Here is a 23,746-nt window from a genome sequence, read left to right on the forward strand (position 1 = left end):
GGGTGTAGCAATGAATAACTCAAGCTCTAACGTTAACTAGTTTGTAGTGGGAAACCTCAATGACATAATCGTTTATAGTCACTCACAAGAGGTTTGGAGCCGTGAGTTTAGTGTTTCTAGTGTAATAGTAAAAGAAGTAGTATGTAAAATCGTGCTTAGAAAAAAATGCTATTATAACAGTTCGAGTAGTAGTCGATATTGTCCTCTTTAAATTTTTCCTTTCAAAATTTAGCTTAACATTTTTACAACTCTTCTCGTAGAAAGAGATTTCTACACGGTTATAAAGAATGTTTATACTGGGGCAAGTGTCAAAAAAGGAGAGAGTAAACAACTATAGTGAAGCCAAATACTCGAAGTCATTTAAGACATGACAAGACGGTATCTAAAGACAACGGATGAGGGGGGAAAATTATTGTAACAATTTTGGCTAGTTGGAATGTGCGTAGGTGGACAAATTTTTAAGGAATAAAATAAACCGAAATTATTGGTGGTCTCTAGGCCGGCTGCCGACCGACCGGGTTTTATAATTTCAAGGAAATTAAAATATATATATATATATATATATGTATGTATGTATGTATAAAAGGAAGCAACAAACTGATAATAATGTAAATATGTATGTATGTATGTATGATTTTTAAAATATTTTATCTTTGTGCCCATGATATGATTTCTCTATGGCATGTGAATGCTCTCGGGATTTGAGACCCACTTGAATATGTAGATAGTACATAGCTTCATCCATAACATGTTGAGGATGGTTGGTAAAGGAGTCACAGATTGGCTAATTAAAGGAAATACTATCTTCATTAATATGAGACATTTTAGAGAAACTAAAGTAAAACTATAACAATTTATGCTCAAAGTGGATAATATCAAACAATTATGGGAGGTTTGTGATTTCTAACATAGTATCATAGTCATGCCAATAAAGTCCTCAAGTGTCGAACAAAAAAATTGTAAAAAAATGTACTCAAATCGAACAAAGTGTGTGCTTTGTTTGAGGGCTCCTAAGGAGTTGAGTCTTGATTAAGGGGAGGCGGTTTGAAGGCTCCATAGGTCTTAGGGGAAGCTCTATGGTGTACTGGGCTCCTTAGAAGGAGTCGAGCCTCGACTAATGAGAGGCTGTTTGAGGGCTCCATAGGCCTTAGGGGAAGCTCTATGGTGTATTGGCCTCCTTAGAAGGAGTCGAGCCTCGACTAATGAGAGGCTGTTTGAGGACTCCATAGGCCTTAGGGGAAGCTCTATGGTGTATTGGGCTCCTTAGAAGGAGTCGAGCCTCGACTAATGAGAGGCTGTTTGAGGGTTTCATAGGTCTCAGGGGAAGCTCTATGGTGTATTGGGCTCCTTAGAAGGAGTCGAGCCTCGACTAATGAGAGGTTGTTTGAGGGTTTCATAGGTCTCAGGGGAAGCTCTATGGTGTATTGGGCTCCTTAGAAGGAGTCGAGCCTCGACTAATGAGAGGTTGTTTGAGGGCTCCATAGGCCTTAGGGGAAGCTCTATGGTGTATTGCGCTCCTTAGAAGGAGTTGAGCCTCGACTAATGAGAGGCTGTTTGAGGGCTCTATAGGTCTCAGGGGAAGCTCTATGGTGTATTGGGCTCCTTAGAAAGAGTCAACTCTCGATTAATGGGAGGCTATTCGAGGACTCTATAGGCCTCAGGGGAAGCTTTATGGTGTATTATTGAGGATTGTTATGAAAGGAAATGAGTCTCATCATGAGTTCATAAGTAAAGCATACTATCTCTATTGACATGAAACTTTTCAAGAAACCAAAACCAAAGCCATCAAAATTCATACTCAAAGTGAATAATATCATACCATTACAGAAGGTTCATCATTCTTAAGACGCATGTACATATGTACGTACGAACAAGTACTAAGATTAGAGGGTGAAGAGCTTTATTGAGTCAAACTTAACAAAATCCATAAAGAGTAATGGAAATGATGTTTAAGATGAAATTGTCTTCCGTACAAGATACAATGCAAGTGGGATGCCAACAACCGAGAATCAAAGAGAAACAGAGAGCATAACGATGATACTGGACATCTATGTGTCGGGTGTCAAAGCTTTTACATAACGATGTCGGATGTTATTGCCGTTACCATGGTGACGTACAGGAAGGTCGTCGAAACCGTCAAACGTTCATGGGACTTCATGAGCAACTTCATGAGCAACCCCATGAGCTGCAGCACTGACCATGCAAAACAGACTGTAATATGCACTGACCGAATAAGTAGAATTTTTTTTAAATAATTTTAGAAAAAAGAATATGATAATTTAATCCGATCATAAATCCAACTAACCTAAAATTTCATGTTGGTTCGAAAACTTTTCATAATCAAACGCGTGTATAAACTATTTTATAATTAAAAAAAATTATAAATCATCAAATAACGAAAAAGTGGACCTTCAAGTGAACATATATTTTTATTATTTTAAGCTAATATAATTAAAATATAATAAAATTTTATCATTAAAAAAAAACCATACTATTTTAAGACGACCAAATGAGGAAAAACAATAGAACAACTTGACCATGAGAGGAGTGAGAAAAAGGAGAGAGAAAATTATGTTTTATTTTGTATTTCTTTATTTTTAAAATAATAATAATAATAATAATTCATATATTTTTATAATCTCACCAATTTAAAATACAAAATTATTATATTTTAGCTATGGAAGACTTTCAAAAGTCATTATAAACAAACAAATGGTTTATAACAAAAGTTTGTACAAAGGTTAAAAGTGTCAATTTCATAATTGAAAATGAAATTATCTCTAAGTTTTAGGGATAGAAATGTCCATTGACCATCTAAAAACTCGCTCGGGAAAAGATTTCCTGTTTAGATGGAGAATGACGGAGAGAGTGGAGGACATTTTTTTCCATTAGATAAGTTGGGTCGAGATTATAATATTAAAATTTAAACTTTTTAAATTTACGTAAATATATTGATTTATTAGGATTTTTTTTATAATTTTTTAAATATTAAAAAATGAAAACTTTAAAAGAAAAATTATTCATCGGCATCAATTCTCCTTAGAGGATCCTCGTCTCAAAATGAAAAATTTTGTAGGGATGTGAAATGAAATAGATGGCAAGGAAGGCTTCCCTGTTCCCTCGCTCCCGTGAACATCTCTACTTAGGAATTTAAATATCAAGTTTAAGAACAGAATTGTGAGACCGGAATAAATGAGGTATACATGAATGTATTGAGACCACATCTAAATTAGAGCAATCGTGAGGATAAGATGACTAATAAAGATTTCCTTTTCAGTAGCTCAATCATAGAAACTAAATGGTTAAACGTGTTTTGGCTTGATCAATTTTGGACTCGTAGTGGTCTGTAGGGGTAACATGACCATATTGCAGGGTTTGTATAGCGAACCAAGATGGTTGGAACGATCTCCATCTTAGCACCCACCAAACACACGACTCACGTCCTCTTCCAAGTTAAGGATTAAAATATCCATTAACCCGCTCGATCAATGATTAGATTAATGATTTTTTTTTATTGATATCTACTGATATTGTAACCTATGACGATTTTATGAAGTTTATGAAATTTGTCAAGATTGGAGGACTTGGGCATTGACTTGAGATTGAACTCCGAGAATTAAATTCGAACACTCGAACCTCATCTTGTTTTTAATGGATTTGTCTATTTTTGAAATGAAAACTTTTCCAATCTCGGGAAACTTCATCCATGGCTGCCGTGCTCGTTATATATCAAACATTTATTTTTAATTTTCATAGTAGGGTTGGATTGGGTACCAACTCTATTTTTCAAGTTGGTTGGACGGGTCAAATTGACGTACACGAATTGACTCAAAATTTTCACCTATTTGAAGACGGGAGATGACTGAGTTGTTGATATGGGTACCATCCTCTTGCCAGACGCCGCCAGGGTTATAACCGTGGTTCAACTGTTGACATTTTTTTCGATAAATAATGTAAAAAAAAAAATATAATCCATGATTTGAAAAGGTTGACGGTTTCTTCGGACATCCCAAATAATAATAAGAATAAAAAAAATAACCATATTAATCCGACATAAAACATATTCAAATGTACGTTTCACAATATGATTGTTTTTTAACAACACTAAAACATAGATTGATTTTTTTTCGGTAGAACATGGCTAACTATATTTATCGTGGTCTCTTTCAATGATTTTTTGGACCCAACTTGTCTAAGAGTCTTATTCTTATGATGTTAATCGATTCTATAAGTCACGTGATTCATAGAATACTGTGACTTAACCGACTTAGTCATTGACCTAACCGAGACTTGGAATCGTTATGCAAGGCAACTTGAACATAAAATCTTTCACAACCCGATATTTTATTCTAATCTTGTTTGATAAAGTTATTTCTACTTCCAATTTTTTTACAAATACCAAGAAGTTTCATCGAGCCAACAACTATGTTAGTACAAGCTCGTATAAAATCATGGATCATTAATGGTTAGGCTGTGTTGGGTTGTAAACTCTATTTAAGTTGATCGAATCACCAACCCAACCAACTGAGTCAACCAAAGATTTTCTCAATGTAGTCCATATACACTCTTTAGAGCAAAATTGTATTTTTCTCAAAATTTACCCTTTTCGTAATTTTGGTGAGTTGTCTTGTCGGCTGTTCAAGTTGTCCAAGTTGTCCAAATAATTGCAGATTCCGACAGTTCCTCTCGCAGCTTTAGTTAGGCTTTTTAAAACCACGGGCCACGAATGGGGTTCCAATGGCTAAGTAGTGCTACTGAGTTGATATTTGACCTGGGTCCAATCCACCCATTTTGAGGCCCAACGTTTTTTTTGTAGCACAACACATCGTGTCCACTCCTTTTTGGCGCTCATCCTTCTTGCTGGTATATCGTCGGGTGTTAAGTTTTTATATCATTTGTAATAGGTAAAATCCACCTAGCAAATATTGTCATTTTTTGGCTTTCTATTTCAAGCTTCATTCAAGATTTTTAAAATTTAGTCTGAGATTTCGACACTCTTATAAAAAAATATATTTTATCCTCCCACCAACTAATATGGGGTCTCACATGTACCGTCTTTCTTCAACCCGTAGGGTGGAGCTTTGACAAGTATTAAAATATGGATTTGGTCATTAGATTGAAGGACTTAGGCAAGGGCTTGAGTTTGGAATCAAGAAGTAAATTTGAACACTCAAACCCCATTTGTTTTTAATGAACTATTCTTCGAACTAAAGCTTTTCCGATCTCAGGAAACTTCAACGAATCCTCATCACTCTATTATGAGCTCCATCCATGGCTGCCCTGCTCCTTATATATATATATATATGGACAAATATATACATATATCTATAAGCAACTCACCATAGAAGAAAAGAGATAAGCTCCATTAATGGCCGCAGACAATGGAAGTAAGAGGCTTTCCGAAGCCGCCATTGAAGGCAACGTAACAACGTTGTTAGAGCTGCTCCGACAGGATCCTATGTTGCTGGCCAGAGTTAACCTCAACGACTTCAACGAGACGCCTCTACACGTGGCGGCTCTTCTTGGACACGTCGGATTTGTGGATGAGATTCTGAAGCGAAGGCCTCAGCTGGCTAAGGAGTTGGATTCCCGCCGTTTTTCAGCCCTCCACTTGGCGGCCGCCGAAGGGTTTGTGGAAATTGTGAAACTTCTGCTGCGAGTTGATGCTGGTATGTGCTTTGTCTGCAACCAAGATGGCCGGAACGCTATCCACCTCGCCGCCGTTAGAGGCCGGCTTGATGTCTTGGCTGAGCTCGTCCGTGTCCGACCGGCTGCTGCTCGGATGGCGGTGGACGGCGGCGGAACGGTGTTGCATTTATGTGTGAAGTATAACCAGGTGGAAGCGCTGAAGAAGCTGATTGAAACTGTGGCTGTGGATGACAGTCACTTTGTTAATGCTCAGGATGATTATGGCTTCACTATCCTCCATCTTGCTGTCTCCATGAAACAACTTCAGGTAATCAATTGGGATCTCATCCTCGTACCCTATTTCATTCTCAATTTTCACAACACATATTGTTATTTTTAGGTTTTTTCTTTGGCACTTACCCTCGACCGAGAGATTTTCACGCTCTTATAAAAAGTGTTTACTACTCCTCCACAATGGATGTGGGTTCCTCCTTTAGGACCCAGTTTACTCTTCCATTTGTTTCCTTCTTCAATCGATTTGGAACACCCCAATCCACCCTCTTCGAGACCAGCGTCCTTGTGCCCACGGGTAATCTGCTATCCGTTCCAAACTAGTCCTACCCTTTATAAAAAGTTTCTTTCTTCCCTCCAACCGATATGAGATCTCCCTTCAAGTCTAACGTACTCGCTGACCCTCGTTCATTTCTCTGATGTGTCCCTTGTGTCCCAATTATTTATCATGTAAAAAATGTTTCTCACTCCCTCCCTATTTTCTGTCTAAATCTAAATAGAGAATCCGCTATCTATTTGAAATTGGTCCTGTCCCACGAGTAACGTGGACATTTCTAGTCTCATGGATCAAGGAGACATCTCTAATTATCTCTTGGTCTCGAAAAATTATGACACGAAACAAACTCAAACTAGTTTATCTGGTTCTGTAATTGCAGGCTGTGGAGTACCTAATCAACCATACAAGAATCAAAGTAAATGCCAAAACCACAAATGGGTTAACAGCTCTGGACATTCTAACTCAAAGCCATAGAGATTTAAAGGACATGGACATCGCAGAGACTCTCACAGCTGCCAATGCCATCCGAACCACACCAAAGAAGCCTCCATCATCGTCGATGTCACAGTCGTCTTCTTCGCCTTCTTCCTGTGTCAGCAAAATGGAAAAGACTCAATCTTGGAAATGGCTTCTCTCCGCCGTCTTCCACAACGGAGATTGGTGGTTCTTTAACCAGAAAAGCGAGTGGCTGAGGAAGCAAGATTCATTAATGGTGGTGGCATCACTGATCGCGACAATGGCTTTTCAAGCCGGAGTCAACCCTCCCGGCGGCATTTGGCAAGACGATAAAGCCTCAGGGAACCCAAATCAGCCGGCCGGAACGTCGATATTCGCCGGAAAACACCTACAAACCTATAATAAGTTTCTGGTGTTTAACACAATGGGATTCATGACTTCCCTGATTGCGATTCTGATGATAATCACTGGGTTGCCGGAGAAACGCATTTTCATGAGGGTTTTGATCGTTACGATGTGGATTGCAGTGAGCTCCATGGCTTATACTTATGGATACTCCATTAGGTTCTTCACTCCACGAGCACCAAAACTCTCAGGCTCCGGTACTCCGTCGGGAGCCGACTCCGTCATCTTTTTGATTGCCATTTTGGTGGCGATAGTGGCTACTTCTTCAATCGGTCTGTTCTTGATTGGGAAGCTTTTCTACGTTCATTCTCGACAGAATAAGTCTACTAAGCAACCAGTCCCATCCGAACAAATTTAATGGCTGCATCACCCAATTATAACTCTTTCAAGTTCTATACATTTTGGTTTCAAAATTGGCCGGAATGTTCTTGTTTCTAGTTTTTCGATTCTGGTTTGTTTAAGTTTTATATGTATTTGGTAATTGCCCTTTTCTTCTTTTTCAAATTCAGATATGTAAAAATAGTTTTGGAACAAATAGACTTGTTTTCTTTGTAACCTTGTATTTACCATCTTGTCTGGAGGTTCGTTATTCTATTGGGTATTAAATTCATACATAGACATCTTGATTCATGTTTTCACATGTTCATAGCTTAACATTCTGTTTCTTAGAAAGTCTCGTGCCCAACTTGTAAACGAGAAATTGTTGCGTGTAGCTGACAATTTTGGATCATTCTAACGGACGAGAAAGAAATTTGGGAAAGATTTGGGAAGGATTGAATAATGACTTTATTGATGTGGGCAGTGCATGAACGTAAGGGATGTAGGTCAATTACTAGAGCCAAGTGGTTTATTTTTTGAATTCAAAGCATTTGGAAGCTAAAATTGATTGGTCAAAGCAGTTTGGAATTCACCAAGATTTGGAATTAGGGGTCAAATTTGGACGCTCAAAGATGTTGCGTTTGATGACTTTGTGCCTTCATGGAATGGAAACTGTTTCAAGTCAATGGTTTGTCGACTTGTTAGAGGGATGAGCACCTAAAGAAAAATATTAAACCCTAGAAATCAACTTCTAGAAGGAAAAGAAAATGTTTTATAAGATATCTAAATTACTCAAATACCTTCATTCCACAGTAGCAGAATAGCCACCATTTATGACTACCATCTACAACTAACGATTGACGACCAGTAACTATGGATCGTTACCACTTCTGTAACAATCATCAATGTGGTTGTTGGTTACCAGTTTATGGTACTAGTTGTTAATCCCAACCACTAGCCACTCAGTAGTAAGTTTTGAAACTTGGGCCCAATTGGTGATGATTGGTGACTAAGGGTTGGTGGCCAATCATGGAGATTAGTGAGAACTTTGGCAAACGAGATAAGGGATTGACGATTGACGATAATCGACGACCACTGCTTATAATTAGCAACTGATGGTCGGGATCGATACCAACAACGAACGACAATCGTCAAAGTGGTCATTGATGATCGTGATCCTTGATCTCAATTGACTGAGTGGTCATTAATCACTAGTGATTAGTGATTGGGTTTGGCAACCAAGGACCAGCAACCATCCTCAGTCTCGATCTTGTCGTTGGTCACTAATCCCATGCGTTGGTCACTAGCTGCTTGTTGCCGATCACGATTCTTAGCTAATCACCAATCACCAGTGCTGGTCACTAACCATAGTCACCAATGATCGGGACTGATGACTAGGGAGTGTGACTTAAGGATCGAGATTAGCAACTAGTGGTTGGTGATCAAGGACCAAAACCAGCAACCTACGATCAACAACTAGGACCAATGACCAGCAACTATCCATCACTTTTGGTGACAAACTCCAATAAATACTTAAATTTAAGAGCAACCCCAACAAAGTTTTGCATAAAAACACTTGGAGAAAATATAATCAAACATAATAAAGTTGTTTGCAAAAGTAATTGTGAGTTAACAAACACAAATATTCAATCAACAAACACAAATATTCAATCAACAGCCTACTTTTGTAAAAACACTTTAGGTATGCTTTTCTCTGATTTTTTTTTATATTATTAAACAGCCTACTTCTCTAGAACAACTGAAGTTATTCTTTCTAGTCAATTATAAGGATTTCAAGTTAGAACAGAAGCCATCAATTGTAAGATATCTGCGAGAGAATTGTTTAAAGAACACTCCAAACAAATCCTCACGTTTGGGTATCTAAAATGTTGCCTAGTGGTAAGTGATGTAAATGGTTAATTGTAAGCAGCAAACTAGTCTACAAATACTTGAGTAGGATATGTTCAGCCTAATTCTTAATTCCAAGCCTCCTAATAGAGATAGGTATTGAGATGATAAATGAGAGAGTGACTAACCTTAACACAGTGAACCCACGAAGCGAATGAAAACTCTCTCGTGACCCCAACGGCATGTACAATGGAGATAGGCTTCCTGACAAGTATAAACTTTTGACAGTAACATATTATACCACATACAAAATACAAGTAGTTCATACAATACACAAACAGAAAGGAGTTTGTCCACAAATAACATAGACTGTAAATTTCCAACCTAACCACAGTCCTAATTTAAAGTTTAAACTAATCCTAATACACAATTAGTGGTCTACACTGAGATCCTAAGGGAAGCAACATTTGACTATCTCTTGGTTCATTTTCCTCTCTTTTTTTTCCCTTTTTTTCCTTTGGTTTGGGGAGGGAGGGGAGGTTGTTGCAAATACCTACCATGCGTGCCGTTGAAACACATCAGGGTCGGATTCGCTTGTTGCTGCAAGATGGACATTTATACTGCTTAATGTGCTCTGCCCTTGCCGGAGTGATCTTGACACACTTCCCATGGAACCATTTCTCACATATGTCACAGCAAATCCAGAACTCATCAGATGCATAATTCTCTCCGCAAGCTCCGCAAAGTGTTTCTCCATGTTCTTCTTCGTCTTCCTCTTCCAAGCCTTCCTCATCCTCGTCCTTCGATTGAACAGCTTTCGTACTTTTTATTTGAGGTTCGGAACTCCGCTGTAATTGCAAATATATGCCAAATAATATGCTTAATAAGTTGCCTCCCACATGGATTGAAACACATACTAAGCAAAGAGAACAAGTAATCAAAGAATACTCTAGTACGGTATGCAGGTCGACTGGTTTTCTACAGGCACCTCAGCCAAACCATTAGAGCAATTAAAAATCACCAGCAGTTTTGTGTCTCATTTTAAGCCGAATTGGCTAGGAAAAACTAAAAAACAGGAGAAAGCAGGATAAAAAAATTCTTTCAAACCTTTGGATTTGATTTAGATTTATTACTGCTATGATTTGAAACTGATGATTTATCCTTAACTTGTTTTTTGGCTGTCCCTGTCACCACTTCAAATATTGTTGGAAGATCATTTATCATATTAAATAGACGCTTCCTGCAACAAAAGCAACAGAAACTTGAATCCCCAGTCATGGAAACTTCATCAGGAACCAAATTATGACTAAGATAAAAATAAAAGAATACAAGAAAGTCAAGAGAAGACCAGCAACCCAGACCAACAAATTGACAGCCCAAAATAGAGCCAAACTACTAGAAAGACCAAGTCATGGACCCTGTTGTAATGAAGAAACCACAATGATGCAATGTGCCGTGTAAATACTGATAGAACTTTAAATCCAAGGTAGGTGGCCTTATGATTTGAACTCATTTCCTCAACCCTGATTATTTTTCACTGACATCAATGACTATGGCCAAACCACAGTCAATTAAAACCAAGCTTACATTGAAAAAATGAAAGAATACAACCGTTTCCATCTAGAAAAGAATGTTGCAAGTCCCAAAAACGGTCAAGAGAACAGCTCCTTTGGAACCAGGCATGTATAGTAGGAAGATAAAGCCTATGACACCACGCCATGCCATAGACACTCTGCAATCATTTTCTATAAAATGAGGACACGAACATGCAGGAGCATGCTTAATAAAATTTCCAATTTTCAGAATGTACGTTAAATGACAAGTTTAGTGCCTAAACTATCATGTTTGTGTCAATAAGCCTCTGAATTTTAAAAAAGAGTCTAATAGATCCCAGACTTTAACTTTTGAGTCTAATAGATTTCTGAACCTTTCAAATTATCTAATAGATCCTTGAACTTCTAGTTTTGTGTCTAATTTATTACTAATATACTCAACACTTTTTAAAGTTAATAAATCTATTATATAGAAAATTGAACTTGTATCTAACATGAGTATAATAATTTCATAAATTTTTAGGTGTTTCAAATAGATCAAGAACCTACAAACACAAACTTGAAAGTTTAGAAACCTTTTAGTCACCCAAGAACTTATTAGACACAAAATTGAAAGTTTAGGACATATAAGACACTTTAATGTTCAAGGACTTATTAGACACAATCCTAAAGGTTAAAGGACAAAACTTGTAATTTAACTTAAAACATAATTGAACATATCCTATATTTTAATGTTTTTATATAAAAAAAAAAAATACACTGTATGGTCTTTTCATTTAGAAGATAATATAGAAGAAATGATGAATTCTTTATTTAAAAAGAGTCATGAAATGTACAATGCAGAACGTTAATTTATTATAGATATCGCATATGTATTTAATGATGCAATTTCTAATAGTAAAAGAATCAAGAACCAACTAAACATGTTTCCGAATGACTCGACGGTTAATAGAAAAGAGAAACAAAAATCGGCCATCATTAAATGCTTAAATACTTTAAAGAACTCATTGCGATCAAAACTTGTAAGTATTCTTCCATATTTGTTTTTATGGTTGATTAGTCTTCAAATAATATGTTAGGCATCCAAACACTGAAATTATATGAAAACACCCAAAGATAATTATATTGCAATATCTAAAGAAATTACAATATAAGTAATTCAAGATTGTTACACCCTCCCTCTTGAGATCAATCCCAAGCCCTAATTCACTCGCCACAACGTAATGCCTCATTCCCTCTATTTATAACCAAACTCCATAACCACCTCCCTATCTAATTACTAACATCCTATCCTAATAGCATTTCTAACAGAATAACAAATAAATAGCTTAACACTTAAAACGAAGTGCTCAATAATTGTCTCAAATATGTCCATCCAATGTGTTCAACAAGCGTTCGTGTGTGTCATGTGTTAGACAAGTAACCAACGCGTGTCCAATATATTCAACAAGTGTGAAACACGAATTGAGCAATCACAAAATGTGTTTGTGCTTCCTTGTATAAAACATATAATATGAAGAAAAAAAAATATAGTTTGAAATAAAACCTTATAAGAAAGAGATTGGCTAATACCAATTCAATCTAAAACAATAACCAAAATATAACACACCACAAAAAAAATCCCATTATAGAACTTTAGATCATGAGAAGCATGTATGGGGTTGCAAAACCTATCATCATCATGAAAAGAAATAAGAAATTCAAGGGCAGAGAAAAACAGTTTCCCAAGAGCATGTGAAATGAAAAAAAGTTGGACAACATATTAAATTAAGAACTGCTCAAAGACAATAAAAGACAGAGAGAGAGCGAGAGAGAAAGCATTGAAGCTCATGCCCAGCCCTTCGCTACAACCTACGACCAGTTTAAAATATACTATGCATGAATCATTAACATAAAATAACGAAGGCAGATCAGGTGAACACATACCTATCTGTCTTATCAAATCCAAACCTAGCTCCAAAATAAAATGCCACAGAAAGCAGCCAAACATCACTATGCACCGCAACCAAGGATAGCCAATCCTTTTCTTGCATCCCGTCTCTAGCAAAGTTTATACCCAGTGCAGGTTCTGGAAGCTCTGGAGGCACCTCTTCCGCAGGTAAATTGACTTCCCACTGCTCACTAGGAAATCCGTAAAGGCAGAGATTTTCTTTCTCTGGCAAATGTGAAGTTTAAGAAAATTTGGGTTATGATTCGATGTACCAAAGAATACCTTATTGGGGTTATAATTCAAGAAAAAAAAAATGTTTTAAAAGTAGTAAGTATGTTTAGTTCTTTCTTAACTGTTATAGATTATGTACCAAACGATTTTTTACACGCTGAAATTAGAATATCTGAACAGTATAAGCCTACCCATTTTAAAATTATACGACAAGATTACCATTAAACCTCATTACTTATCAGCTTACTACAGATTTCATCCTTAAGGCCAGATAATTAAATCCTTGCATTACCATATAAAACATGTGCTCTGTTTTACGTTATAAAGTATGAAGGCTTCACACACATGCACTGCTTACAGAGAAGGCGGTGAAATAAAAGGACAAAAGAAACACGGAAATTAATGACAAACTGGCTTAGAAAAATGAGCCGCGGAAACCTCTCAACTAAACCATACATCAAAATCGATAAATTTTATTAGCTATTTATATTTGCAGTCATCGAAATTTAGTTCCTAGTAGACACCACTTTTCCTACGCATTACTTCTAGCATCCTCTCCGACAATGCACACTAATATTCAAAAACGTAAAAAAGCAGCGAAAAATCAAACCAGGATCACATTGCTGGTAGAACTCTTCAACATCTGCAACCAAAAAAGCAGAAATAGTAAAAATCTGACGAAATTAACGGAAAAACAAAAATTATTAAAACACGAAGCAGAATGAAGCAGAGAAAACCAAAAGGACAACAGCTGAAAGCAATTTGACAGGGAGAATGAAATAAAAGTTCACCAGTAGTTAGAGCCTTAATCAAACCAGCTCTACGGCCCTTGAAATCCCTAAACACCTCTTCCACGGTACGTGGATTGTACGGAGCACCCCCGTCCATAGCCTACCAACTCTTACCTTGAAACTAGAACTTGAAGCTCCAGAAGTGCGATAAAGAGAGTAGAGAAGTGTGTAGATAAGGATAAGAATTGAGAAAGAGAAAAGAAGAAAATGAATTACAGATCGAGAGGCATGGCGAGGAAGAAGAGAGAAGGGAAAGCAAAAGGAGGGAAAAAACAGCCAAATATTTGACCTCTGAGCGACGACACACAGTGGAAGAAGAGAGAGAGAGAGAAATGAACGCGGACTTGAACCGGAGGAGAAAGGTAAAATTAAATGAAATGGATAAAAAGAGGGAAAGTCCGGAACGGAGGATTTTGGGCCGGGAAAGAGAAATAAAAAGGGGGAAATGGAGCCCTAAAACTAACCACGCGGTAAAACCTGATTGGACGACCTGGATTAGGGGAGGTCCCGCAAAATTTAATCCGGAGATGAATTCTGTGAGTCAAAGCTGAGATGGCAGCTGGTCCCCACCAATTTGCTTTTTCTTTTTCTTTTTCTTTTTTTTAATTGGGCCACGTCCTCCCAATAATTTTTCTCAATAAAATACTTTTGAAAAAACAGTGATATTTGATAATGATCCGAAGAAATTTTTAATCTGCCATTTAATAATCATTTATTTTAAAAAAAAAATAACAATTTTTTTTTTTTTTTTTTACTTTTGACTAATAATTTTAATATTCATTTTAAAATGTAAAAATCACATTAAGTAAATTAGGTAAAAAAAAAATTAATTAATTTTTTAAAACATAAAATTCTTACCAAATGAGACCAAGTTAATTAGTAATTTTTTAATTTACTTTATTTTTCCTAAAATTAACTATTTATATCTAATAAAAAAAATATTTAATTTGACCATTTATGATCTTATAAATTATTCTACCCTTTTAAATTACAATAATAATGATTGTAATATTTTATATAGTCGCATTAAAATAAATATTACATCATCATTTAAATATTTTGTATAGTTTTCATATATTATTATAAGCATGTTCAAATAAATTTTAAATTTATTCTCTATATTTTAATTTTATATTTAGTTAGTCCTAAGTTGAAATCTTCGTAAAATTTAAGATGGGCCGTTAAGCCCATTAGAAACTTATTGGGCTGTGGGCTGGGCTAAAAGCCATAGCTTTGCTTTACCCTCTTCTAAATCCTTGTGGGCTCGGCTACATTGGAGCCCAAAAGTGAAGCATTTTGAACTACGGATTTTTAAATATTTATAATACATAAATTATTTATTTGTATTTACAACTTTTAAATTTTCCCGTATTTAAATTTTTTTAAAATCTTTGTGCCAATCTCCCATCCTTGTTATCAATTTTAATCCAAATATATTAGATTAATGATTTGTAAATATGACGTCATCTATTTTGTCGAGGTAAATTTTAAATATTAAAATCAAAATTTCAAAATAAAATAAGTGTATTAGTTTAATTTTTTAAATTAAAAAATGAACGAGAAAAATGTCAAATTACAAGTATAGTCATGAATTTATGGTTTGTGTCGGTCTATAAACTTAAAAAAATAAGTTTTAAATTTAATGTCTTTAAACGTTAAAAATATTTATTATATCCTTAAACTTGAAATAAATTTCAAAGAAATTAATTTTTTAATTTTTTTGTTTAATAAAATTTTAATTTATTCCAACTTTTGTTAATTTACAGATTTATTAGATATAAAAGATTTGTCTAATCATTTTATAATTAATAATAGAGACATATATATATATAATTTAATTTAATGTGAAATAATTAAATTATTGATTAAAAATGAAAAACAGCAATAGTATTTAAATTAATTTTTTATTAAATTAAATTGGCATCAATTTAAGCGGAAAAAAAAACCGCCCCGACAAATTATAAGATAACTATGGCAGGTGAGTTGATATGAGATGGGTGATTGGGTAATGGGCGCAACCGACTCCGACATCTCCACTACAAAGACGGCGACATGAAAACGACGCTGTTTTTGTAACTGTCATCCCTTTTGCTTTCTCAGGGCGAAATTAAACCCCCTGAACCCATTCCTTACACATACATACATGCACACCAACTGTTCGACGAAATGCGTAGCCGACTTGAAGTGAAGAAAACGACCGAACCCATAGGCCACGCCCACATTAATGAGTGATGGGTCGGCTTAATTAACCAAAAATCAAGATATACGTTTTGTTAACAATGAGAAAGAAGGAACGAAAGCGATTGATGTAAATGAAGGGGGGGTGAGTGTGCTGCTGCTGCTCCCTAATGGCATGGTGAGGAAGGAAAATAGAGGTAGGGAAGGGGCACGTGAAGAAGACAGAGACATGAAGACAAGGCAATGGGGTGAGCCACATGTTGCAGCACGTGGAGGCAAGGCTCTGAGAGGCGCCATGGGAGTGAAGGGTTTTAAAGTGGATGAGAAAAGACAGAAACGTATATAGGGGAGTGGGGGTGGGGGCCCGTGGCGGAGCCTCAAACACCACGCCAGCGCCAATGATTTAAAGATGACTTGGTTTGTGGAGGAAGGCTTCTTTTTTCTTCTTTGTGTTTGTTGTTTATGATCAGAGGTTTCAAATCCCAATGTGGAAGGCGCTTGGGTCTCCATTGGGATCTGAATTTGGCGATTGGCCCACCGCTTTTGCAGAGGATTTTGGGTCATTTTTAATAAGCCAATCGGGCTCGTTTTTTCTGGAATCTGAATTGTGGTAAAACCCAAGCATCTGCTGCTGATCCGATGCTTTAAGGTGCTTCAGAAAAAAAGGGCCAATTTCAAATTGTTTATGCTAAAAAACGACCACAAAATATATATATATACCAAATTGGTTGAAGAGTGAACGAATTAGCTAGCCCCTAAGTAAGTGAATTGTGAGATCTCATGTAGATTGGAGGGGAGAACGAAACAGTGTGTGAAAAGCTCTCCTTGTGTGAGGCTGACGGCAACACGTAACGAGTCAAAGTGGACAATATCTCCTAGCTGTGGGATTGAGTTATTACGACACCAGGCGGCGAGGACACTAGACCCCTGAAAGTGGTGGATTGGAGAGAGAACAAACTTGCTGGCACCAAGGAAGGGGTGGATTGTGCCAAAGAAGTGGGTGAATTGTACAATCTCACAAACATTTAATGGGTAGAAATCTTCCCTTAGAAGACTCAATTTAAATTTATGAGACTGACGGTGATATATAACAAACGAAAACGAGCAATATCTGTTAGCAGTGAACTTGAATTGTTACAACACTAGACGACATGCTAGTGAGGACGCTAGACTTCCGAGGGAGATGAATTGTGAGATACCACATCGGTTGGATACAAAAACAAAACATTTCTTATAAATGGTAGGGAACATCTCCAAGCCGTGAGGCTAACTACAAATATTGAATGTTTGATGATTTATTCATAACGGTAGTTATTGACTAACTAAAGAATCTCACTCCTTTTTATGAACATGTTTTATATTATAATATACCATGTTTTTCATGAACTTGTAAAATATTAAAAAATTATTTCTCACAACTATTTAAAAAAATAAATTATCATGCAACAAATATTCCTTAAAAAATTTATTATATTTTGCTTTCATAAAATAAAAAATAATCAATTTTGTAAATATTTTTATACAAAAAATAAAAATTTATGTGTATTTACTAATTTAGCAAAAAAAAAAAAAAAAAAAAAAAGGGAAATAAATGAGTGCCGGGTCGTTAGCCAATCCCGAGGAGCGGGCGCTATTACCGAAGCCTTCCTGTCTCGTTTCTCTTTGGCTCTGCTTTCTTGTCTCGCTGGATCCAATCTCTGGTCCCTCTCACAAACCCCAACTATGTTTTGTCTTTTTTTTACATTTTTCATCTCTATTTTACTTTACCGTCAGTTAAAATTCACTCCATTAATAAAAATATATTTACCGTCAGTTAAAATTTAGACATAATGTAAAATGTCTATATATTAATATTTTTTATTACTTTTAAAAATTTGTAGGTATTTTTTATTTTCTAGATTTTTTTAAAGTTTTATTAATAAATATTTTTATTAATTTAACTTAGACAAAAATTATGATAATTAAAAAATAATAATTTTAAAGGCTTTTTTTGACCATGAGTTGACTAAGTACACAGTGATTTGGCAGTTATTAAATATTTTTGTAAGCTTATGTGACATTTCTCTCTCTTTTTTGGATTACCACTTTTGGTGGTTCACCAAGAAAATTAAATCGTACAAAAAAATTATATATATGTATTTTTCTTTCCCTTGTTTCCTTCTCTACCATCAAAGTCGTGTTCGTAGGTCAAAAAAACAAAATGTACTTACTGGTTGTTGTCCCGAGCATTAAAATGCCTAAAATTTTCATAAATTTATCGAGATTTTAGTTTCCCACTTCGTAAATTCTCGTATAATTATTTAATTGATGCTAACTAAAAAATAATCCATAATTAAATGGTAAAGCTGTTGGATGATGAAAGTCTCATATCCGCTGATTTAAGGAATGATCATTGGTTTATAATCAAATAATACTTTCTCCATTGGTATGAGGCGTTTTGGGAAATTCAAAGCAAAGTCATGAGAGCTTATGCTCAAAGTGAACAATATCATAACACTGTGGAGAGTCATGTTCATCTAACATAGTATTAGAGTTATACCCTAAACTTAGTCTTGCCAATAGATGGGTAAATCCCTCGAACAAAGAACTCTAAAAGAAAAGGAGTCGAGCTTCAATTAAGGGGAAGCGTACTTTGTTAGAGGGAAAGTGTTGGATGATGAAAGTTCCACATCGGCTAATTTAGAGAATGATCATGGGTTTATAATCAAAGAATAATGAGACTCATCATATGCTCAAAGTAGACAATATCATATCACTGTAGAGAGTAGATCTAATTGAGACAATGATTAAGTCGTGGAAAATGGTAGAGATTTTTATTTATTTAATATTTAATTTCATTTTATTTGGAAGCTTTGTCACATCAATTATTTATTTTGAATAAGTTAAAATTATTTCATTCAACAAATTTGAAAGAGAAGAGACAAGGTGGACCACCAAAACGACGTCATTTTACCGTTTCTTTTTTCTCCAAATCAGCAAGAGAGTATATATTAATTGCATTTTATATTTATTTTTAATAATATATATACTTTTGTTGGATTCTTTTATTAAATTTTAGGATATCTAACTGAATTTGACATAATTTATATCGGATCAATTAAAGAGGTTTATGATTAAACTGAGGATGATCGTGTTCTAGGTCGGTAAAAACACGTGTAGAAGGAGAAACTAGTCGCTCGTTGCTGTTTGTGAGATCAAATTGTCGTCATTTGCGGGTTTGCGTTGTCGTTATAAATTGACTCGTGCATGAAGAAAGATAAATTTTTAGAATCGATTACAAGATCTAAATGTGGGTTGTTATGTAAAATCTATACATGAGCGATCGATCTTGCTTCAACGAAGAATAAAGAGGAATGATGATCGAACGAAAAAGTCGATTACGAAAAGAGGAGTGATCGATGTCAATCTCGTGAGAGAGGCTAGAGATGTGGGACGAGGGAGAAATTTAGTGAATGTCATGTCATGTTAAAATTTGGATCGAAAAAATGAGATAAAAATTTAAATCCATTGTGAGTAAAGGAGTGACCAATAAAATTTTTCCTTACATAACAAACACAAGACCTTACTAACACGGGACCCACCCTTCTTTTTAGCTCCACTCCACAGACAACAGACCTTATGTAAGTGCTCAAATCAACCAATGTGTCTGCGTTGGCTCGTAATGTATCGTCGTAAGTCTCACGGTTTTTAAAACATGTCTGATCGGGAGACATTTCCACACCCTTATAAGGATTGCTTGTTCGCATTTTTCAATCGATATGGGATCTTACAATCCACTTCCATTGGGGGCCAACGTTCACTCTAACACACTCCAATAACAATTCAAGCTCACTGCTAACAAATATTGTCCTAACCTCACGGTTTTAAACCGCGTTTGCTAGAAAGAACTTTCCACGTTCTTATAAGAAATGCTTCATTCCTCACACCGACCAACTTCGAATCTCGCAATATTTTATTAACAGAAGAGTTTTAAGTACACATGGCTAATTCGAAGGGTGGGTCTTTGGTCCTACATCTTGCTTAAGACCCTTCACAAATCAATAGCTACAAGCATAGAGGGTTTGAAACTTTGAAAGTACACACAAAAAGAACTAAAGAAAGCATAGTTTAAAGAGATTTAGTGGAAGCCACCTATGGTTTATGCCATAAAATAAACAAAAAAATGGAAGGAATTGGCCTTAGAGAGGATGAGCCCATCATGCCCAATTGGAACCCATGTGATCTTGATGAGTATAATGGAGGCACATCATATCTCCCTTTAAACACTATGTTTCTATGCTCGATTTCTAGGGTTTTCGTATTTACGTTCCATTTCAGATTTGTCTCGTCTCCCTTTATTCATATTTTTAGACTGACCGACAAAAATCGGTGATCCGAATATAATTCAGTAGATCATAAACGAAAAAAAAAAAAAAAAAAACATATATCATATATGGGTTTAGTGTTTAAACCCAGTTATTCGTTTATCAAATGGTCTAACTCTCATTTAAAGAGACGTGTTGAAATTAGTTCAATTTTGTCAGATAAGTATCATGTGCTGTTTTAATGTCGTGATCACGTATAATCACAATTGATCTTATTTTTAAAAATAAAATTAAATAGACACAGATAATTAGCAATGGGATGAATCAAATGGGTCCAAAAATTTTCAATTAGGTGTCTAATAAATCTCGAACATATGGCAAAATTAGACACATAATCAAAATTTTAAACTGGGTAAATTTTCTAAACACATCATCAAAATTTTTATCCATCACTTCTATCTACTTTGCCCACTCAACAGCCTTTCCTTTTAGCCTTTTTATCCAATCAAATCTTTAACATGGTAAAAAAGAAAATTTACTGATGTAAATAAAGCCTACCCTATAAAATAAACCCTAAAAATAAATGTAAAAAATTATTTTTATTTTATTTATGAATCATTAACAATTGTACTTCACTTTGCACTTATCTAATTATTATAAATTATATTAATATTTAATTAGTTATTTTTCATGGAACATTAAAGTTGCTTATGTACCTAACAAATTATTATAACTATAAAGTATATCTAAATTATTTGATTAAATAATACAAAATTCATTAATTTGTTATATAAATGAACGTTAATTATATTACTAAGTCTTAATGTGAATGGTCCAGATGTCTATAAACCACACATTGATTACTTATAATATGTTAATAACTTTATAATATAAGATGCAATTAAAAGTTTTTATTATTATTAAAATAAGATTAAAAGTAACGGCTAATATATAATAATTATAAGACATAAGTGGTACGAATGGTTGAAATGGGCTCCGTTCTCATCACTATTTTTCATTTTGTTTATTAATTAAAACCATAAATGGATAATTATTAAACTCAAAATTTTATATGTAATTTAGATATTTAATTAATTATAAATCAGCTCAAAATCACTTAAATATAATTATTATTTTTCAAAAAATTTAAAACAATTATTAATATATATACCGTAAATATTAAATATAAATGGAAAATATTTTATTTTTTAAATGGAAAACTATTTAATAATGACAATAAAATAAATTTAATTGGGTCAAACTTATCCGTACAAGTGAATTTACGGATTTCACCACTAGTGTATACATAAGAAGTTATCTCTCATTTATTTACTTTCATTTTTATTTTATTAATTCCTGAATTTTAAATTTTGAATATTTCAAATTTTAATACAAATTATAAGTTAATAATTTAATAATTAATTAAATGAGATAAAATTAAATTAGGAAAATTTTAAATTGAATATTAAAAAATAAAATTTTAAGCTTAATTTTTTTAATTTAATTTAAAAAAATACTTAACCCGAACCTCCCATCCAACAGAATCGACGGCTCTAAATTCGAACTACGGAGGGACATTTTAGGAACATGGAAAAAGAGAATTCTATTGCCACGTCGATAATGACATGCTGGCATGGAGCGTACATTACACGCGCCGAACAACCCTCTATAAAAGGCATCTGCCTGTCCACTGCTTCTTCAAACGCCTGCCATTTCCTCTCTCTCTCTCTCTTGTCTCTCTCTCTAGAAATCCATTGCAATTTGCATTAATTTAACGATGAAGAAGTGGGATAAGTATGAACACAGAAACCCATCTTTTTCTTCCACTCTCCTCGACGAAATTTACCGATCTATCACCGACGGCGAGACGAAATTCTACAGAGAAACATCGACGGCGAGAAAACAGAGCAAAACCAGAGGTTTTGAAGACCAAGAAATGGTTAATATCCGGCGAACTTGCATGATCGAGAAATGGATGGCGAAGAGAATCGACGAAAAAGCCGATGCTTATATAAAGAAAGAATCGTCCAGAAAAATGCCTTTCGATTTCGACCATGATCGTGATGCTCTGTTTTTCACTTCAACTTCCAATTCTTCCGATTCCAGTTCCGGCGGTTTCTCTTCTTCCGACTCCGAATCGGCGTTTGGAACAAAATCCTCTGCCCTTTCGTCCTGTTTTACGTCGTCGAGGCTCAAGACAATTCGCACCGGCGCCTGCAGCCGGTTGCCGGAAACAGAGAGAAAAAAGACTCTGTTTCATGGAAAAATTAACCACCGTGAGTTCGATGAATTACCAAATTCAAAATCAAGTGGGTTGAAGAAAGTTAAGCAACCAATTTCTCCGGGGGTCCGACTCGCCGGGTTAATTAACTCGCTCTTCACCGCCGGAAATACCAGAAAGTCTAAGAACTCGCCGGCGACGGAGAAGAAAGTGAAAACAGGGGAAGAATCGACCTGTTCGTCGGCTTCTTCGTTTACAAGATCGTGTCTCAGCAAAAACTCTGCTTCATCGAGAGGAAATGGGGCAAAAAGAACGGTTCATTTCTGCCCAGTTAGTGTCATTTTCGACGAAGAAGACGGATCGAGTCTAATGCCGGTGTCAATTCCGACCGCCTGGAAAATCGGCCGGCCGGCAGTTCAAAAACCAGAGGAAAAAGAATTAAAATCCCAATTCGCAGAAAAGAGCAGGAAATTAAAAGAACTCCATAAAAAGACAAGAAATCATCAAGAGTTCGTTCCGACCCAGATCGAAAACGGCGGCGACGACGACGACGACGCTGCAAGCTGTTCAAGCTCTGATCTTTTCGAGCTGGATCATCTGGAAATGATCGGACAACGGCGGTACGGCGAAGAACTTCCGGTGTATGAAACAACTCACGTGGAAAAGAATCGAGCCATTTCAAAGGGGTTATTATGAGTGCAGTGTTAGATTGAATGACATTCGTATATTGTCTTCTGTAAGTGAATTAAACGAAATGAAAAGGTTATTTGGAAGGATGAAAGCTTAATGTTGTTCATCAATGGCGTAAGAACTGAAACAGAGAAAGAAAGAAACAGGAAAGATTCGAGAGATCGTAATCAGAAGCAAAATGAGAGAGGGAAAGAAAAGGGGAAAAGAGAGAGAGATGAAGCCATGGGAATAGAGAAAGCGAAGAACAATAAAGCTTTGTGCTTTCCTTTCCCTTTCTTCCTCTGGAATTGGACTCTCACTTCCTTCAACCTTGCGTTACCAAGAAAACTAATATTAATAATGATAAAAATATATACATGTATTTGATCTTCCTTTTTAATATTTTAGAAATTATGGTTATTGTTTTGTTCGATTAGAGCTGCATTGAAACGGTATTAGATAAATATTGTTCTATTTGGGTTTTAAGGGCACGTGAACCGTGTCTCGTAATACCCTAATGAGTTTTCACTTTAATGAGTTTTAAGGGCACACCGACACGTGTCTAGTTATAATACCATTTGTAATAGCACAAAGGGTTTTTACTTCCACTCAAGATTTAAAAAACGTGTCTACTATTTTCGCACCC

At 35.4% G+C, this 23,746-nt stretch overlaps 3 protein-coding genes across 4 annotated transcripts; 2 read left to right on the plus strand and 1 right to left on the minus strand.

The window, feature by feature from the left end:
* Window positions 1-5,203: 5,203 nt before the first annotated feature.
* On the plus strand, window positions 5,204-7,697 carry LOC111492129 (ankyrin repeat-containing protein ITN1-like). Its single transcript, XM_023141356.1, has 2 exons — window positions 5,204-5,956; window positions 6,576-7,697. Exons 1-2 carry the CDS (start codon window positions 5,369-5,371, stop codon window positions 7,413-7,415), a joined length of 1,428 nt encoding a protein of 475 aa, XP_022997124.1. The 5' UTR covers window positions 5,204-5,368; the 3' UTR covers window positions 7,416-7,697.
* A 1,791-nt stretch (window positions 7,698-9,488) lies between these two features.
* On the minus strand, window positions 9,489-14,093 carry LOC111492205 (PHD finger protein ALFIN-LIKE 4-like). 2 transcript variants are annotated; one of them, XM_023141474.1, is made up of 5 exons: window positions 13,729-14,093; window positions 13,548-13,580; window positions 12,703-12,931; window positions 10,331-10,463; window positions 9,489-10,071 (listed from the first exon to the last, which is right to left on the minus strand). In XM_023141474.1, exons 1-5 carry the CDS (start codon window positions 13,823-13,825, stop codon window positions 9,802-9,804), a joined length of 762 nt encoding a protein of 253 aa, XP_022997242.1. In that variant the 5' UTR covers window positions 13,826-14,093; the 3' UTR covers window positions 9,489-9,801. The 2 variants fall into 2 exon arrangements, with proteins under 2 accessions (XP_022997242.1, XP_022997243.1); XM_023141475.1 differs by having other exon boundaries at window positions 10,391-10,463; window positions 13,729-14,089.
* A 7,826-nt stretch (window positions 14,094-21,919) lies between these two features.
* LOC111492158 (protein BIG GRAIN 1-like A) lies at window positions 21,920-23,429 on the plus strand. The gene has a single exon (XM_023141414.1). The coding sequence runs from the start codon at window positions 21,988-21,990 to the stop codon at window positions 23,125-23,127; it is 1,140 nt and encodes a 379-aa protein (XP_022997182.1). The 5' UTR covers window positions 21,920-21,987; the 3' UTR covers window positions 23,128-23,429.
* The last annotated feature ends 317 nt before the right edge of the window (window positions 23,430-23,746 follow it).

The sequence above is a fragment of the Cucurbita maxima genome, unplaced genomic scaffold (assembly GCF_002738345.1).
Source record: "Cucurbita maxima cultivar Rimu unplaced genomic scaffold, Cmax_1.0 Cma_Scf00017, whole genome shotgun sequence".
NCBI lineage: Eukaryota > Viridiplantae > Streptophyta > Magnoliopsida > Cucurbitales > Cucurbitaceae > Cucurbita > Cucurbita maxima.

Bases quoted from the DNA above. Each gene is read 5' to 3' on its own strand.
- LOC111492129 (XM_023141356.1), top strand. From the start codon at position 5,369: ATGGCCGCAGACAATGGAAGTAAGAGGCTTTCCGAAGCCGCCATTGAA. The intron at 5,957-6,575 runs GTAATCAATTGG...CTGTAATTGCAG, and splicing joins TCTCCATGAAACAACTTCAG to GCTGTGGAGTACCTAATCAA.
- LOC111492158 (XM_023141414.1), top strand. From the start codon at position 21,988: ATGAAGAAGTGGGATAAGTATGAACACAGAAACCCATCTTTTTCTTCC.
- LOC111492205 (XM_023141474.1), bottom strand. From the start codon at position 13,825: ATGGACGGGGGTGCTCCGTACAATCCACGTACCGTGGAAGAGGTGTTT. The intron at 12,932-13,547 runs GTTTGATTTTTC...CACATTTGCCAG, and splicing joins CTACCAGCAATGTGATCCTG to AGAAAGAAAATCTCTGCCTT. The intron at 10,072-10,330 runs GTTTGAAAGAAT...TTGCAATTACAG, and splicing joins AATCTAAATCAAATCCAAAG to CGGAGTTCCGAACCTCAAAT.